The sequence below is a fragment of the Polypterus senegalus genome, chromosome 8, assembly GCF_016835505.1.
Source record: "Polypterus senegalus isolate Bchr_013 chromosome 8, ASM1683550v1, whole genome shotgun sequence".
NCBI classification, from domain to species: domain Eukaryota; kingdom Metazoa; phylum Chordata; class Cladistia; order Polypteriformes; family Polypteridae; genus Polypterus; species Polypterus senegalus.
In genome coordinates, this window is record NC_053161.1 from 150,332,016 (window position 1) to 150,349,236 (window position 17,221).

The 17,221-nt window shown below is 36.9% G+C and overlaps 1 protein-coding gene across 1 annotated transcript in view; it reads left to right on the forward strand.

Annotated features, from left to right (window-relative positions):
• Positions 1 to 17,221, forward strand: part of LOC120534381 (zinc finger C3H1 domain-containing protein-like) — a 99,540-nt gene that overhangs the window by 6,205 nt on the left and 76,114 nt on the right. The window contains exons 4-9 of the mRNA XM_039761930.1: positions 143 to 341; positions 1,883 to 2,115; positions 2,680 to 2,803; positions 10,544 to 10,632; positions 13,940 to 14,140; positions 17,149 to 17,221. The exon at positions 17,149 to 17,221 is cut by the window's right edge and continues 92 nt beyond it. Coding sequence (XP_039617864.1) covers positions 143 to 341; positions 1,883 to 2,115; positions 2,680 to 2,803; positions 10,544 to 10,632; positions 13,940 to 14,140; positions 17,149 to 17,221 — 919 coding nt within the window. The remainder of the gene's footprint in view (positions 1 to 142; positions 342 to 1,882; positions 2,116 to 2,679; positions 2,804 to 10,543; positions 10,633 to 13,939; positions 14,141 to 17,148) is intronic.

Sequence of the window (17,221 nt, forward strand, 5' to 3'; positions counted from 1 at the left end):
TGGTAGTTTACAAATTCTAACCCATCTTGTTTATTCTTGTCTGTAATTCTGCTTAGCACTCAAGTTCAAATTTCTGCTATGAATAAATCGGCAAAACTAATTTGGACATAGTATCAAAATATAACCAAAAGTATATCCACAGGTCACCAAAGAGGATGACGATGAACTCTCAGAGTTGCAGCTACGTTTGCTTGCTTTGCAGTCTGCCAGCAAGAAGTGGCAGCAAAAGGAACAACAAGTTTTGAAAGAGAGCAAAGAGAAGCTGACCAAATCTAGACCTGTTCAGCAAAAGAGCAAAACTGTCAGCAAAAGCACTCAGAGTAAGAAGAGCAACAGTACTGGTAAGAAGTGGAAGCCCTTGTCTTACTTTTTAACCTCTCATTGGCAGCTTTGAACCCAAATGATTGCAGACCTTTTAAATATCTTAATCTATTTATATTGTATTTTTTGATTATATTGTGTTGTGTGGATTAAGGGTATGGGTTTAAGTGAGTACTAATAGCATTTATACCCAAACCTGAAAAAGACATCAACCCTCCGCCGCATCTTGTAGTTTATTGAATGTTACACTAAAGTCTTTCTCAGGCGTAAAATTGTCAATCAAATGTACACTTGCATGTCATCGAACCATGTGGATAGTTTTTTTTTTTTTGAATAAGGACAGTCTAGTAAAATCACCATTTCCATTTCATTTATGAAGTTTCAGTTGGCTTACCTGATTGTTTAGTACAAACGGTAGTAGTTTTATTTTTTTTTCTAAGAATCATGTACATCCTTAGGTTTTCAGTAAGTAAACAAAAGTAAATTAATAAAAATTCATTTGAAACTATTGAAAATACTATCTGTGTGCTCTTTAACCATGTTATCTCCTGACCCTGCCAAAAGCTTCCCAACCACGAATACTTATTTTTATTTTGTTCTGTCAGATACTCAAGCATATGACTAAATTGCACATCTCTAGTGTTTACTTGATTCTTTTCCACCTGCATTGCTTTTTCTCTGCACATTTTATGAATAATTTTGAATGACAGATGTAACAGAATTGGTTAGTGTTGCACTGTAAATGCTATAATTCTTTGTTGGAGTTAACATGCATTAAGATGGTGTGCAGCATCACCTCCGAACTCTGCTGAGGCTTTTGAATTCAATTTGTTGTTGCATAAGCATGATTTAAAGAATATTTATGAAGATGAAATTTAGAAATCATACCCATTCTGTCTGAGTAATATATAAATATGTATTGTTCTACTCTATTCATACTTCAATTAGAGTATTACAGTTTTAAGAAATAGTTTAATTTGTCTAATGCTTGTCAAAATATAGTAATTCTTAGTTGTGATTTTTAGTTATTGCAGCTTATCACTTGTACGATTTATTATCCTGAGTCTTGGATACTAGAGTTGGAATGGTTCTAAAAATGTTTTGGTGACTAAAGAGCTTTAGCATTATTTTACTGTAATGGTAGGAATAATTGTTTTTTTTTTGTTTTTTTGAAGCTTTGTGTTTTCTCTTCTTTGAGCTCATTTTTAGAAGAGTTGGCTTCAGAGCCTGCTAGACATTTCTTAGCCATTTTACCAAGAAGTAATTGTGTCAAAAAATTTTTTGATGTAGAATTTTGTATGTGTAAATTTACATTGTAGTAATTAAATTATACAGTTAAAGATGAATACTTTTAAATTTGAGTGTCTATCTATTTTTCATTCTGTGTTTTTTTTTTTTTTTTAAAGTTCTGAATTATTTGATGGAGTATAGTTACTACCTGGTTCACAAGAGAAATAGTCTAGCTATTAAAAAACTATTCCACTCACTTGTTTGATAAGCCAACAATTTACTAAATGCAGATTTTATTTGATCTTTCATTTCTGGTAATAAATCAACTTAGGTTGTGTGTCAAAGCAAGCACGGAGGAAGCAGCAGGTCCGCACGTGGAAACTGCAGCAGCAGAAGGAACAGGAGAGGTGCCAGTGTGAAGCAGAGGAGAAAAGGCGCACTGAAGAAGAAGAGCGTAGAAAGCGAGAAGATGAGATTAGAAAAATCAGAGACCTATCTAATCAAGATGAGCAATACAACCGCTTCATGAAACTAGTCGGAGTGAAAAGGAGGTCTAGGAGTAAGGTCAGTAATTCCCATTTGCACTGGGCTTATATGCAAGCATTTAGTGTTTGTGTATACTTACCTTTCATTAAAAATTAAGTCTTCCCACCCCCACTTAGATTTGGATAGCAACGTTGTGGTATTCTCATTCTAGATACAGTATCTTTTTATTTCTATGTTAGTCTGTCACCTTTTGAAATTTTAGCAGTTGTGTGTTTTTTTTTTCATATTATATTTTAAATAAAATATAATATATCTTGACGGAGCTTGCTTACATTGTGTTATTCAGTAGGTGGTAAGGTTTTTTTTTTGTTGCTACAGCTTAGATGAATATTTCAGTTTCACTAATGAACCAAGTTGCAAGTCCCAAAGGCACGATGTATTGGTAAACACCTACTGTTCATACTGTTTCCCTGGGAGATCTTTGCAGCTATTGTTCTCAACATCATTTGTTCCGTTAATGCAAAGCCAATTAATATTTTTGGAATGCACAGCAGTCAGTCATAATTGCTGTAGTTTTTCAGCATTATTGACTAATTAATAATGGATGTTAGATTTTTTCTGAGGTATTCTTTATCTTCCCAGTCTTTAGATGTAGAATACAGAAAGCCTCTGAATAAACAAGGCACTGACATTTCTGGAAGCCTTTATCAATATGATAACTACGATGAGGTTGCAATGGAAACCGACAGTGAAAACAATTCACCAGGTATGTGTTATGCAGTAGCATTTGCATTTAAAACTTTATTTTTTTTTGTTTTTTCATTGAGGGGGTCATTTTAAAAATGTGTTTTTACCTTAAAGCAAGAATTAGTCTTGAGTTTGCTGTTCTACTGTCTTGGTCAAGTTTAAATGCTGTTCTATCACTGCCTCATTTATTTTGTATGTTTATAAAAATGAAACGAGAAGTTAAACTGTTCATTGTAGCTTTATGAGAAAGTAAGCTTAAATTAATAGTCTGTCTCTAGTGCTATATTCTTGAGCAGACACACCCTTCGGTTATCAAGTCACACATACAGAGTGAAAGAGGTTTTTTTTTTTTTTTTAAAGGTTGTACTGATAGTGTGTTTGGTGGAAGGTTATATCAAAAAAAGTTAGAAGTAGAAAATATAATGAGCTTCCAGATTAATGTCTGTATACGCAATAAGTATCATTTTTGCATTAATATTCTATGCCTGTTACACTTTTTATCAGTGTGCTGAATGGTTATTTCAGTCATAAATCTTTGTTGTTTCTTTGAGCTCAGTGGCATCATGAGAATTTACAATGTGCCCATTATTGTCACACCCTCAACCCCAGGCAGTTGTTTTACTGTGAATTCACAGCATGTCAAAGTGAAGAATGTTATAGACATGAATCATCCAGTAGCAAAGTTGTTAATGTTAGATTAGTGCCCACTAAATGAAAATGTGACCTGAACTTGGCACAGATTTTCTTTATTTTAGTAGATATGTAAAAAAGTTAGCACCCCGTGGACATTTTTCTTTTTTTACATGTAGTCATATAATAATAATAAATTTTATTTGTATTGCACTTTATATTTTAGCAATCTCAAAGTGCTACAGATTCAAAAATAAGAGTCTATAAAAATACTAACAAAGAGTTTTTAGGTTTTGTTTAAAAACATCGGCTTTGGGGCTCTCGGTAGTCGGGGAGGGCATTCCAAAGCTTCAGGGCCACAGATGAAAAAGCCCTATAACCCATGCTGCTGAGCTTAGTTGATGATTTAATTGAAAAGTTGATCTTCATTTAAACAATATGTACCCCTATTTATCACTGACTGAAATATCTAAAATTAGAATTAGGTGTATTAGATCAAGTGCAAACAGTTAATCATTAGAGAGGGTCTTGTCTAGGGATGATCCAGTTGTGTGTGTGATTTCATGTTACTTGATTGGCTGATTGCGATACCGATTCCAGTTTGATTTTCTTTATCCCTTTAAAAAACTTTTTACACTAGTCTCCTGCATAATCAGACAAATAGAAGTTTTATGTCCTATATTAAAGTGTATTTTTATAATTAAACTTTAGACCACAGATGTTAACTGTTCCATTTTTATTTACAAAATGAATTTCTGTAGGCTTATTTTTCAGTGACCATAAAATTAAAATAAAATTTCCTTAAAATACATACATAAAGTACAAAAATATTTATCCACAATACATATGGCATCAGAAAATAAAATATCTCATAATTACAAGCTGTCACATTTAGTGTTTTTTTTTTTGTAATGGACTTATCTGGAACAAAGATTAATTAATAACTGTAGTTTTTACCTTTTCTCTAATAACAAAAAGCATTCTCGCTCATTTAATTGCTATTGGCAATTAAATGCTGCTTAAATGTAAATATACATGCACTTAGAGTTTGTTTTAGATCATTAATTGCACTGAAGCTTGATGCTGTTAAAATATTTATACAGATGTGTTTTTTTTTTCACTGTATCAACTAAATATGGATTACCATTTTAATTATGTAGTACTTGTTTCTTACCAAAACTTATGCAATTATGACACAAAACAACAAATAATAAACACCGCACAAATCTTAAAAAAGCCTATTGTTTACTAAGCAGCAATTTCAAATTTCTTTATTTTTTCTTTTTTCCAACTAAAAGCTTAAACTACTACATTTTAAACAAGCATGCTGTCCAAACTCAAAACTGTATCCATTTTCATTTAAATGACAAAATAAAGGTCTGAATTCCTTAAAGTAGCTTGTCTTGCCGTTTGTCTAAATAAACATATTAGATTACTTTTTTTTCAGTTTATTACTCTACTTTCATTAACGTTAAGGCTGATATACCAATCACCTCTTGTTTATTGTTAAAACAAGCTTGCACTTGGTGCTGTTTGTTTACACTGCAGGAAGTTTGCTGCCAAAAAAAAAAAGACATTGCGCTGGTTCAACTACTGTAATACCTTGTGTAAAGGAGCAGTACAACTAAATAAAAAAAAAAAAGCTTAGAAAAGCAGGGGCTGAAAATATTGTTTCTTGCAAAAGTGAATTTTATCTAGTTGGCTTTCACACCAGGTTTGTTAGACTTTTTTTTTTTCCCAAAATGGAATATGCATAGTTAGGTTCTATGCATTTTAGAAAGCTCTTTCTGAATGAAAACAAGTATACTTCATTATCAGGTAGCTCTATTCTTTAAAAATGCAAGCTATTGTAAATGATGCCAGATGTGCAGATAATGCCAGATATAAGTGTACATATTTGTATCTAACATTGTTAGTTCTCAGTATATGTGCAATTTTTGCATTGAATATAGTTTAATTTATATATTTCGGGTGCATGCCTATTTTATTTAAATAAGATTTATTTTTAAGTAATGTTAACTTTGTAGTCTTCCTGGTGGTGGAATGGGGAAGTACAGGAGAGTATACAGAGGAAGAGGAAGGCGTAGAAGAAGTGAGATAGTCTGAGATATGCAGAAAGTAGACAAGTGTACAAGGAGATAAGGCGCAAGGTGAAGAGAGAGGTGGCGAAGGCTAAAGAAAAGGCGTATGATGAGTTGTATGAGAGGTTGGGCACTGAGGAGGGAGAAAAGGACCTGTACCGATTGGCTAGACAGACGGACCGAGCTGGGAAAGATGTGCAGCAGGTTAGAGAGATAAAGATGGATATGTACTCACAAGTGAGGAGAGTGTGTTGAACAGATGGAAAGAGTACTTTGAGAGGTGGTTGAATGAGAGAGAGAAAAGGTTGAATGATGAAGTGCAACGTATTAACAAGGAGGAAGTAAAGACAGCTATGAATAGGATGAAAAATGAAAAGGCCGTTGGTCCAGATGACTTACCTGTGGAAGCATGAGATGTTTAGGAGAGATGGCATTGGAGTTTTTAGCCAGATTGTTTAATGGGATCTTGGAAAGTGAGAGGATGCCTGAGGAGTTGAGAAGTGTACCGGTGCCGATATTTAAGAAAAAGGGGGATGTGCAGGACTATAGTAACTATAGGGGGTTAAATTAATGAGCCACAGCACGAAGTTATGGGAAAGAATATTGTAAGCTAGGTTAAGAAGTGAGGTAATGATTAGTGAGCAGCAGTATGGTTTCATGCCAAGAAAGAGCACCACAGGTGCGATGTTTGCTCTGAGGATGTTGATGGAGAAGTTGAGAAGGCCAGAAGGAGTTGCATTGTGTCTTTGTGGACCTTGAGAAAGCATATGACAGGGTGCCTTGAGAGGCGCTGTGGTATTGTATGAGGAAGTCCGGAGTGGCAGAGAAGTATGTAAGGGTTGTACAGGATATGTACGAGGTGAGTGTGACAGTGGTGAGGTCTACGGTAGGAGTAACGGATATATTCAGGGTGGAGGTGGGATTTTTTTTTTTTTTTTGCCTTCATACCATTTCTGCCCTACCACCCCTTGGCACCACATCAGTCCAAGCCTTTTAAAATTTTATTTTTTTTAGATCTGATTCCTCCCACTATGGAGGAATATTTCGGACAAAATTAAATAAATTAATAAATGCATAAATAAAAGTATTGTGAAATGTGAGCATAAATAAATGTGTCATGAAATGAGAGCCTAAATAAATAAATGTCATGAAATGAGAGCATAAATAAATGTCACAAAATGTTTTTTGTTGCTTATTTATTTCATTTTGTCCGTAACATTCCTGCAAACCGTCATGAAATACGACTTGAAATAAAACTATCACTTTCACTCGTCAAAATTGAGAGGGTGGGTGTGACGATGTGGGTTCTGGCTCCACGCTCCCATGGCTGTTTGGGAACTCTTGAACCCAACACCGTCGATAATGAAACCGAGTGAGCCAGTCAGTGAAGGCAAATAATTGAGCATCTTAGCAAGGGGATGGTTAAAAGTGAAAACAGTGCTTTTATTTAAAAACAGTCAACAAAATAAACAGTGTTCATAAAGTGCAGTCCATTCAAAAGTTCTTCATTAAATAAATAATCCATTAAAAGAATGTGGAGGTTAAAATCAATAAATAGAAAAACAATCCTTTAAAACGAGAGGTTAAAAATCTTCTTTAGGAAGCAGTCTTAAAACAACAAACAAGCTCGGTGCTTTTATCATGTGACTCCCCTGCATCTCCCTGTCCAGGCTTCGCAACAGAGGAGTCACACTCTCTATGCAGCTGCCCTCCTACAACACACATTCGAGACTGGAGACCTCCCGATCCCTGACTCCGGTATGGCACTCATCCCAGCCTCGGAGAACTTGGTTTCCACCAACGGCCAGGTCGTCCACGTTGGGGATTCCAACCACCAAGTCTCCCGACTTCCGCTGCCTTTCCGCGGCCTCTCTGCGGCCAGTCGCCTTCCCTTGGTCACTCCCGCTACATAATCACTCAGCGGGAGCGACATCCAACTCAAACGCCTGGGTGTAGGCCCAACACCCCAGGCCCTCACAGCTGCCCGTGAGCGCTCGCTGGCTCGCTTTCTCTCTCTCTCTCCTCTCTCTCTCTCTCTCTTTCACCGACCTGCCTCCTCATCTGCTCCCGGTAACCTCCGTCCTCTTTCCTTTCCTTTTTCTCTCTGATCGTTTCTTTCACCCCCCTTCAACCGACTTGCGCTTCTTTTTTTATAACGTGAGGGGCCATCACAGCTGTAGCATTAGCCACGGGAGCAATCACGAATGTGGGCAGTTCCTCACCTGTGCACACGGTGAGAAACGCCCACATCGACGACTGCCCCGCGGCTTGCTACAACATCGCCCCCCCTCACGAAGCCGCCTCGGGTGCGGTGATTATTTAAAATTGGCCTTTGCTCAACGAGCTGTGGACCCATAACACCACAGTGGGCTCTAACACACCCTCTAGTTACTGATTGGTGAATTGATAGCACACGAATTAATTAGAAAAATGCTTACTACTGCCGATGAAATGGATTCTACCGAAGATATTATGTATTTCAGAGAGAGAATTGAAGATTTATCGGAAGAAATTACAATGTTGGCGGCCCTTTTAGACTCCGATGTAGATGAAACTATTTTTGAAATTATCTAGAACTATATAGAACAGGTGGAACGGACTCTACTACACTCCAGAGAAGTAGCTGCGAATATGCACCTGACTTTATACTCGTAAAACAAGGGTCAAATACTCAGTTCAAAATATCAGTTGGAGCTGCTTTGGACATTCCATGTCTAAGTACCTAAACTAATACAGCCGTTGCAGCTTACCATATATCAAACTGGCTCATTCGCCTTGTGATTGTCTTCTCCGATACACCATATAGATCTGCAATATGTCGTACTTTTAAACCGCATAACAGAAGGTGTTCTATTGACTCAGCTGGAATGTCAAAGGATGGACGTCCAGAGCAGGGAACTGTGTCACCTGAACTGCCTAGTGGGTCTGTGTGGTCTTTTGGCCTTGGAACCACTGCAAATTTAGTTTTTTTTTCCCTCCAGATTATCTGGAGTTTGTTTTTTCTGACCTTCGCATCAGACTCATCTTTAGAGACTTGCAGTACGATATTACATATTTCTCTGACATCTTGAAAAGTACTTTCAGCTACATCTTGTGTATGAGGATGTAATATGGAAATAAATGTTAAATTGACAAGTTTGATTTCATAAAGGTTGCCTTAAAATTGGGACAAGCCAAAAATGGAGGGAGTGATTTGTAAAATTAGTTGTTTATCACATTTGAAACTTTAATTATTTTGACTTTTTTCTAAAATTTAGATTTTTTTTTCCTTTTTACCCTTTGAAAGTGTTAGACTTGACTTTAAAGTTAGAAACACTTGATATTATGCATTTTTTTTGGCAAGTGTAATTTTTTAACATACTGTAATGAAGAAGAGCATTGTTTAAGGAATTAAACTGATTTTTAAATAAAATACCTGCACTTACTCAGAATAACTCTGATTAAACAATTAATTGAGAGTTCAACTAATTGATTAGCAAAATTATTGTTCGCTTCAGCCCTAGTCACAACTATGTAATATTCAGTACCTAACATTCTTCACTACAGTGCTAAATAAAAAAGGATTATGTGTTCGAAATTCCCTTGTTCTTCACCTTCAGTGTGATATTACTTAAGTTTGTACTGACAAGAAATGTATTTGTTTAACTTTTTCTTTTTCAAACATGCATTGTTTTCATGGCTAAATGGCTAAATTTGAATGTTTTCAAAATCTAGAATACATGAAACTTAGCTATTCGTTCCAATGTTTTTAACCAATTTCTGTCATCTCAATGTCTTAACGCAACATTACGTTATTAATGCGTATCTAAAAGTCGAAGCTAATCGTCTCCTTTATTAAATTGAATCAAGCAAAACTTAGAACTGAGCATATGCAAGGCCTCATTGATCATGTTCAAAATTCAAATATCAATAGTGAGACAAATTCAAAATAGGTAAAGCAGTAATATTACCATCATCATATCAAGGTAGTCCAAGAGCATTGCAACAATTATTTCATGATGCAATGGCAATATCCAGAAATATCGGTCGGCCAGATGTATTTATTACAATGACGTGCAATCCACATTGGCCGTAAATCCGAAGATTCTTGAAAACAATGCCACCGGCTACATCAGCTCAGGATATTCCGACTTTCGTAAGTAGTTTCTTTAGAAAGTCTTACATTTTATTGAAAGAACTCAAAACCGTGTTCGGTCAAATCCGAGCATACATTTACACGATCGAATTTTAAAAACGGGGCTTACTGAACATGTATTTATTGGTTACTTTGCACAAAAAAATTTTAACTGCTGATGATGTAGATTGTTTTATCTGTGGTGAAATTCCAGACAGAGAAACCTATCCTGAATTCTGGTACAAAGTCATTAAACACATGTCTCACTGACCTCATTTATAAGATTCAGCATGTTGGGACTCAAAAGAAAAAAAGTGTTTCAAAAAATTTCCAAAAGCTTTCATTCAAACAACAGATATGACTGAGGCTGGCTTTCCAGTTTATCGCTGAAGAGATAATCGTCACGAACAACACACTTATCCTGGAAAGAAAGATGGAAAAATTGTGATGATTGATAATTCAATGATTGTACAATGTAACTTATATTTGTTAAAAAGATTAGATTGTCATATCAATGTCGAGTATTAAAAGTGTGTATCCAGAAAACCAAACATTGGGGTTGGTGAGCAAAGCGAGCATGGGGCGAAGCCCCCTAGTATTTATATAATATATAAATATATCTCCTCCCCAATAATGTGTGCATAATCTGATCTCTCATTCTCCTGATATATCACAATTCCGGGGAACTGCCCCTTGTGTGTGTGTGTCTTTAAAGTATATATAATGTATATATGTATTTACGTGTGTGTGTATATAAAATATATATATATATATATATATATATATATATATATATATATATATATATATATATATATATATATATATATATATATATATATATATATATATATATATATATATATATATATATATATATATATATATATATATATGTCTTGTAAGGTAATCTACCATACTTTTAAAATTACAGCATCTTCACCAGCACATATGCACCCTGTTGACCTACCTTACTTTCTTCAGTTGTCACATTATCCTTCTGGATTTCATCAAAATAATATGGTAAGTTTTATCAATTGTAAAATCTGTCAATGTTAATGTTCAAGTATTTCCATTAACGTTTCAATCACTATGCTGCAATAGATGTGCTGTTACTTGTTTTAGACCAGGCAGACAGTTCCTTCTAGTTTTAGACTTTTCTTAAACCAAATACAGTGGTTTTCAACCAGGAGAAAGCAGTCAAGTTCTGCAGGATATCAGAAAACAATTACAAAATTGCAGCAAAATATTCAAATCACTAAAAATCAAACTACACTAGGTTATCATACTTTTTAAAGTGGACTGCTCCATTGTTATTCAGAATATATCACATGCAGTGTGCAATGGCTGTCATTTGTCTCAAATACTCCATTTAATGTTTGTTTCCTAAATTGGATCAATGTATACAGTGGTGTGAAAAACTATTTGCCCCCTTCCTGATTTCTTATTCGTTTGCATGTTCGTCACACAAAATGTTTCTGATCATCAAACACATTTAACCATTAGTCAAATATAACACAAGTAAACACAAAATGCAGTTTTTAAATGATGGTTTTATTATTTAGGGAGAAAAAATCCAAACCTACATGGCCCTGTGTGAAAAAGTAATTGCCCCCTTGTTAAAAAATAACCTAACTGTGGTGTATCACACCTGAGTTCAATTTCCGTAGCCACCCCAGGCCTGATTACTGCCACACCTGTTTCAATCAAGAAATCACTTAAATAGGAGCTGCCTGACACAGAGAAGTAGACCAAAAGCATCTCAAAAGCTAGACATAATGCCAAGATCCAAAGAAATTCAGGAACAAGTGAGAACAGAAGTAATTGAGATCTATCAGTCTGGTAAAGGTTGTAAAGCCATTTCTAAAGCTTTGGGACTCCAGCGAACCACAGTGAGAGCCATTATCCACAAATGGCAAAAACATGGAACAGTGGTGAACCTTCCCAGGAGTGGCCGGCCGACCAAAATTACCCCAAGAGCGCAGAGACGACTCATCCGAGAGATCACAAAGACCCCAGGACAACGTCCAAAGAACTGCAGGCCTCACTTGCCTCAATTAAGGTCAGTGTTCACGACTCCACCATAAGAAAGAGACTGGGCAAAACGGCCTGCATGGCAGATTTCCAAGACGCAAACCACTGTTAAGCAAAAAGAACATTAGGGCTCGTCTGAATTTTGCTAAGAAACATCTCAATGATTGCCAAGACTTTTGGAAAATACCTTGTGGACTGATGAGACAAAAGTTGAACTTTTTGGAAGGCAAATGTCCCGTTACATCTGGCGTAAAAGGAACACAGCATTTCAGAAAAAGAACATCATACCAACAGTAAAATATGGTGGTGATAGTGTGATGGTCTGGGGTTGTTTTGCTGCTTCAGGACCTGGAAGGCTTGCTGTGATAGATGGAACCATGAATTCTACTGTCTACCAAAAAATCCTGAAGGAGAATGTCCGGCCATTTGTTCGTCAACTCAAGCTGAAGCGATCTTGGGTGCTGCAACAGGACAATGACCCAAAACACACCAGCAAATCCACCTCTGAATGGCTGAAGAAAAACAAAATGAAGAGTTTGGAGTGGCCTAGTTAAAGTAACGTACATGTAAAAGTGCCACACTTAGAGACCTCCTAGGATCAACCATGGTGTGCTCCTGCCGTCACATATTGTGTAGAGCTTTTACACCACCAGCACAAATAAGGATTATTAAAAAGGAAGGGCATTATTTATGATGCAGTCATGACCATATTTGTATATACTTTGAAAATTAATAAAGTAGCCTAAATAGTCTTCAGTAAAGCACATTCCACCTCTTTTTTAATTTATAATAGTACATATTGTATTTTTCCAAACTAGTAAAATATTAAAATTACAAACTTTTCTGTATTTGTGGATATTCCAATAAAGTACACAATATAAAAATTTATGATGTCTGGTCCACATGATGATGATTTTCAAACAAGTGTTTGTGGTTTCATTCAATGCCTAAAATGTCCCTGTGCGATCATCCGTGACTTGTCTGTTCCTTGAAAATCCGATGAATGAAGGAGCTTGGATTGTCTCTTAACAAAGAGTTAAAGAAAAGCACAGACTCCCTTAATGACTATATCTAAATTTGATGCGAGCAACAGCCCACAATCAAAAAAGAAATTCCGAGATATAGACTGCAGTGCGTCAGACACATATGCAAGATGGCTGACAGCAGGCTTCCACACGGGCTGCTTTGGCAGCAATGACTATCACAGTAGAAAATACAAAAGGCAGCACCAAAAAAGACCTGGATCAAAGAAATCGAAGTTGACCTCAAAAATTGCTGGATCAACATCATGAAGCTAAGGACCTCACATTCAACCGAGAATAGAGGAAACTCGTCATGAAAGAAATTAGGGACCCAGTGACACCCACAAGCAGCATACTGGCTCTGAGGTCACCCTTGTCCAGCTGTTTGCTAGAGACAGAAGAAGACGATTACCACACTTGTGTGCTAATAACGACACTGCAAAGCTAATAAGAGACTAAATATGAATATGGCCTAAATGTGGGTGTCACCAGCAAGTGTAAATTTCTCAAATGGCAACTTATTACTTATTGCTGCCTGAATGGTATTACATTGTTTTCTAATCCTGAGAAGTGACAACAGATAGTTGAGATATAGATATATATTGAGGAAAGCTAGAGTACTACAAGTTCTTCCGTGCAAATACATGCCATTGTCTCTCTTAAATGGTAACTCAAATAGCCTGTACTTCATATTCATCATTTTTGAGGTTTATTTGACTTGTCACTTGTATATGAATTATGTGCGAGTCCTTGTGTATCCGGCTTGGCTGTAATTCCCTATCTAATCAAGGGTTTCATCATTTCCCTCTTATTCCAAAATATTACATGTATGGGTTATAATTAGTGTTAATAAACACACACTCTCCTGCCAAGTCGTCTTTTATCTATCCAGATTTTTGGGTTCGGGCCTCTTTTTGTACATATGTATGTTCTAATCAACAAAAATCAAAACAGTCCAGCAGGGATAGGAATTCATTTACCAGCTTAAATGTGGGAATGTCAGTATATTTAAAAAATTATCTTCAAGAAGTTATTTCAGTCGGATCACTTACAAAATCCAATGTATTTTAGGTTAACAAGAAATTTTACAATATGGCTGTAAATATCTCGGATGCACACAATGTCCTAAGCTACCATATGTCAATGTCATTTTGACACAAGGAGAGTTTGCTTACTGCATTGAATTGAAAACCTTTTTAGTTATGGAGGTTTACAGTACTTTTGTAATGCCATTCAAAATATTGAATGTTTATAATGTGCTTTGTGTTTCACAGGTCATGCAATCAATTGGCCAAGGCTACCTAGACTCCTTGACTATTTCTTCTGAAATTCCACCACCATTGCCGCCTCTTCCTCCAGATGAGCCAGAGCAACCTCCCAAACCTCCATTTGCAGATGAAGAGGAGGAAGAGGAAATGCTGCTCCGTGAAGAACTGCTCAAGTCTCTTGCTAATAAACGAGCAGTCAAACCAGAGGTATAGTTAATATAGTTATGTGTATTGTTGATCCACAGAAGTAGGGTGTACAAAAGTGGGATGTTTTAAAAAAAAAACTACAACATATTTTACTGTAATTACATTTTTATATTAAATGTGATGCCTGTTTAATATGCAGACTTCAGGATTACACTCTGTGTTGATAAGTATGTAATTTTATGCCACCCAGTTTAGGGCCTTTGGGAGCCAGTGATAAAGTCATAAATTGTGTGGATAAATAGAGAAGACATTTTGCCTTTGTAACCATGAGGTTCACCTCACATACCATAGCACTGTACTGTTTTTTATTAGTCTTAATTTATTCAGATCTTTTCACATTCATTCTTGCACTCAAGAATATTAGTTAGGTGAACACATAATTTGGCCAATTAAATCTCCTTCTTACATACTTAACAACTATCCTTGAACAACTATACACGCTTGTCAACATATTAAATGACATTTCCACTTTGCAAGGCACTACATGTAATATTATAGTAGTACTAATGGATTATCAAATTCAAAGAAATATCAGTTTACTTTGGCAAGTCCAAATACATGTGAAGTAGTTGAAAACTGGAGTCTGACTTTCATTTTGATTGTATTAACTTTGAGAAAGTTCAGTGCCATTCAGGCGTGGGAGTGATGGTGGTGGTGTCTCGTCAGAGTCTTATGTTTATGTATTGTGATACGAGCCACTGGCCCACTTTGTGCTTGAACTGCTGCTGTCACTAAGGCAAGACACCCATGGAAAGCACGCCGGAAGGGGCGTAGATTCACTAAGCCGCCGACAAGTAAGACACCTATGGCGCACGCAGGAAGGAGCCACGCCCACCAATTCCAAGACCATTGAATACGATGACAACTTGCAGAGCCATGCCCACCAACTTGGACGCGACGACACAGAAAAAACGGCGTCATTTATATTCGTCTGTCATAGAGGCTACATGCACCTCCGAGCGACGTTGACTGTTCATAGAGGCATGTTTCTCGTGGAGGTGAATCGCCATATGCAGCGTGTAAAACGGTTTGCGAGGGTTATCCCATGGGATCCTTAAAACAATCTTTTACAACTGACTTTAAAACACAATGAAGTAAGCAGTCTTTAAAAGCCAAGTTTTCAGTTACGACTCACGACCGCGTGTACCATAGCAAACTGTTTTACACGCTACATACAGCAATTCGCATCCGCGACAAACATGCGTTGTCTTCACTCATGGACAATTATATGTTGCTCTCTCAGGAGTTCCATCTTTTCATTCACTTTCTGTTGTATCCTCAAACCCTCCCTTTTTAGACAACTGTGTCTTTCCAGAAGTGTTCAACCATCAATAAATAATTATGCGCCGTTAGTTATGCCGCGGGTTCACTATTGTGTTGTATTTTGCTCTCTCCAGAGTTCCATTTTTTCATTCACTTACTGTTGTATTCCCACATCAACCCGTTTTAGACAACTGTGTCTTTCGAGAAGTGTTTAGCATTCAATAAATAATTATGCATGAGATTGAGTGTGTGTCTACCCAGCGCAGAGAGGCGTGGGTAAGCCGTTGAACCCCATTCGGGCTTTAAACCGTTGAATTCCCACTAAGTGCGACTCATACACTCCCACTGGTTACGTCCCTACCCTTTGTACACACCCCCCTCCCACCTTGCTACTGCCGTGGTCGGGTGTCTTGGTGGATTATATATACAAAAGCAGCCAAAACCGCGCAGAGCAATGAAAAGTCTACGTGAGTCACAGGTGCATCTGGACTGTGCAAAGACGACAACGACTCAAGTCACGAGTTGGAGGTGGGCACATGAGCAGGCAGTACATACTGAACGAGAAATCAGCAGACTAGCATGACGGATGGAGCGGAATGGACGTCGTCCTCCTCTCCTCCCGTTCCACCCACCGCGCCTGAGCGCCGTGCACCCCCATCCCTCCGTCTGGCAGGAGAAGGCGCGATGGCAGTCCGCCAGTTTTCAGTCATGGACGATTGTGTGTTGGTTCGTTCCGTGCATTGTTACCATGTTGCTTTTCTTGCTGATTTATTACATTACCGATTTTTCAAATGTAAATTTTCTCCCTTCGCTTAAAAATCATTAAAAAACCGGCCTGATTATGCAGCGTATGGTACGCCGCGGGTTGGCTAGTTAGAAATGATTTATTGACTGGGTTAATAAAATTTTCACAAACTAGGAAACACCTGTGTGTACAGTCCAACAGCAAAGCTTCTGAATAATATAAAACATCTAAAACTCTAGTTACTTGTTTAACACTTCATAGTGTTCATGTTTAGTACAAAAGTTAACAATTTTTATTCCATTTCAGAAACCGATTCTGTTTCCTTCTCCACTGGAATGGACGTGTACTATAATATAAACAAACATTTAAAGCTGCCCCCCTCAGCAAACATTTGTGTGGTGTCATGGAAAACTAATGTGGAATAACATTTCAAGTAGTTTAGGAATGTTGTGGTCTATCTCTAAACTACAAAAATGCTTAGGTTTGATTGGACACTAAATGTTGGGTCCACCACACTAAACAAAAGTAATTCTTCATTAGATGACTGCAGATTGACAGGTTATGTAATAATTTAACGTGACAGACAGATGATAAATCGGACCAATGTCACAAAGAGTTTTTATATGTTTCTAAAAGGCATTTGTAAGATGTACAATATTTAACAGACAACCAGTGAAAAGACATAACTGCTTTATGTGTATTTTATCATGGTTGAGTGTAGGTTAAAATTCTAGTTGTAGGTAGACTGTAATTGCTGTCTGCCAGGCAGATTGAAATGTTACATCCCTTTCAGAGAGCACTGTGAACATAGAGCAGTTGAAATTCAACTGCACAATGACTTAAATCTGGAGTACATTTCCGATTTGGTTGTAATTTGACTTTGTTTTGGGTTTTTATTACTGTACCACAATGTGGCGCTGCGCTTCACTAATGTGAGAACCTTGTGAATTAAGACACCTTTTTCTCAATAATTACCATTCCTTTCTTTTTCTTACTGTAGGAAACTTCTGGCAACAGTGTCCCTCCTTCCCCACCAATGACTGTTGCAGCACAGATGATGCAAAGAAGCAACT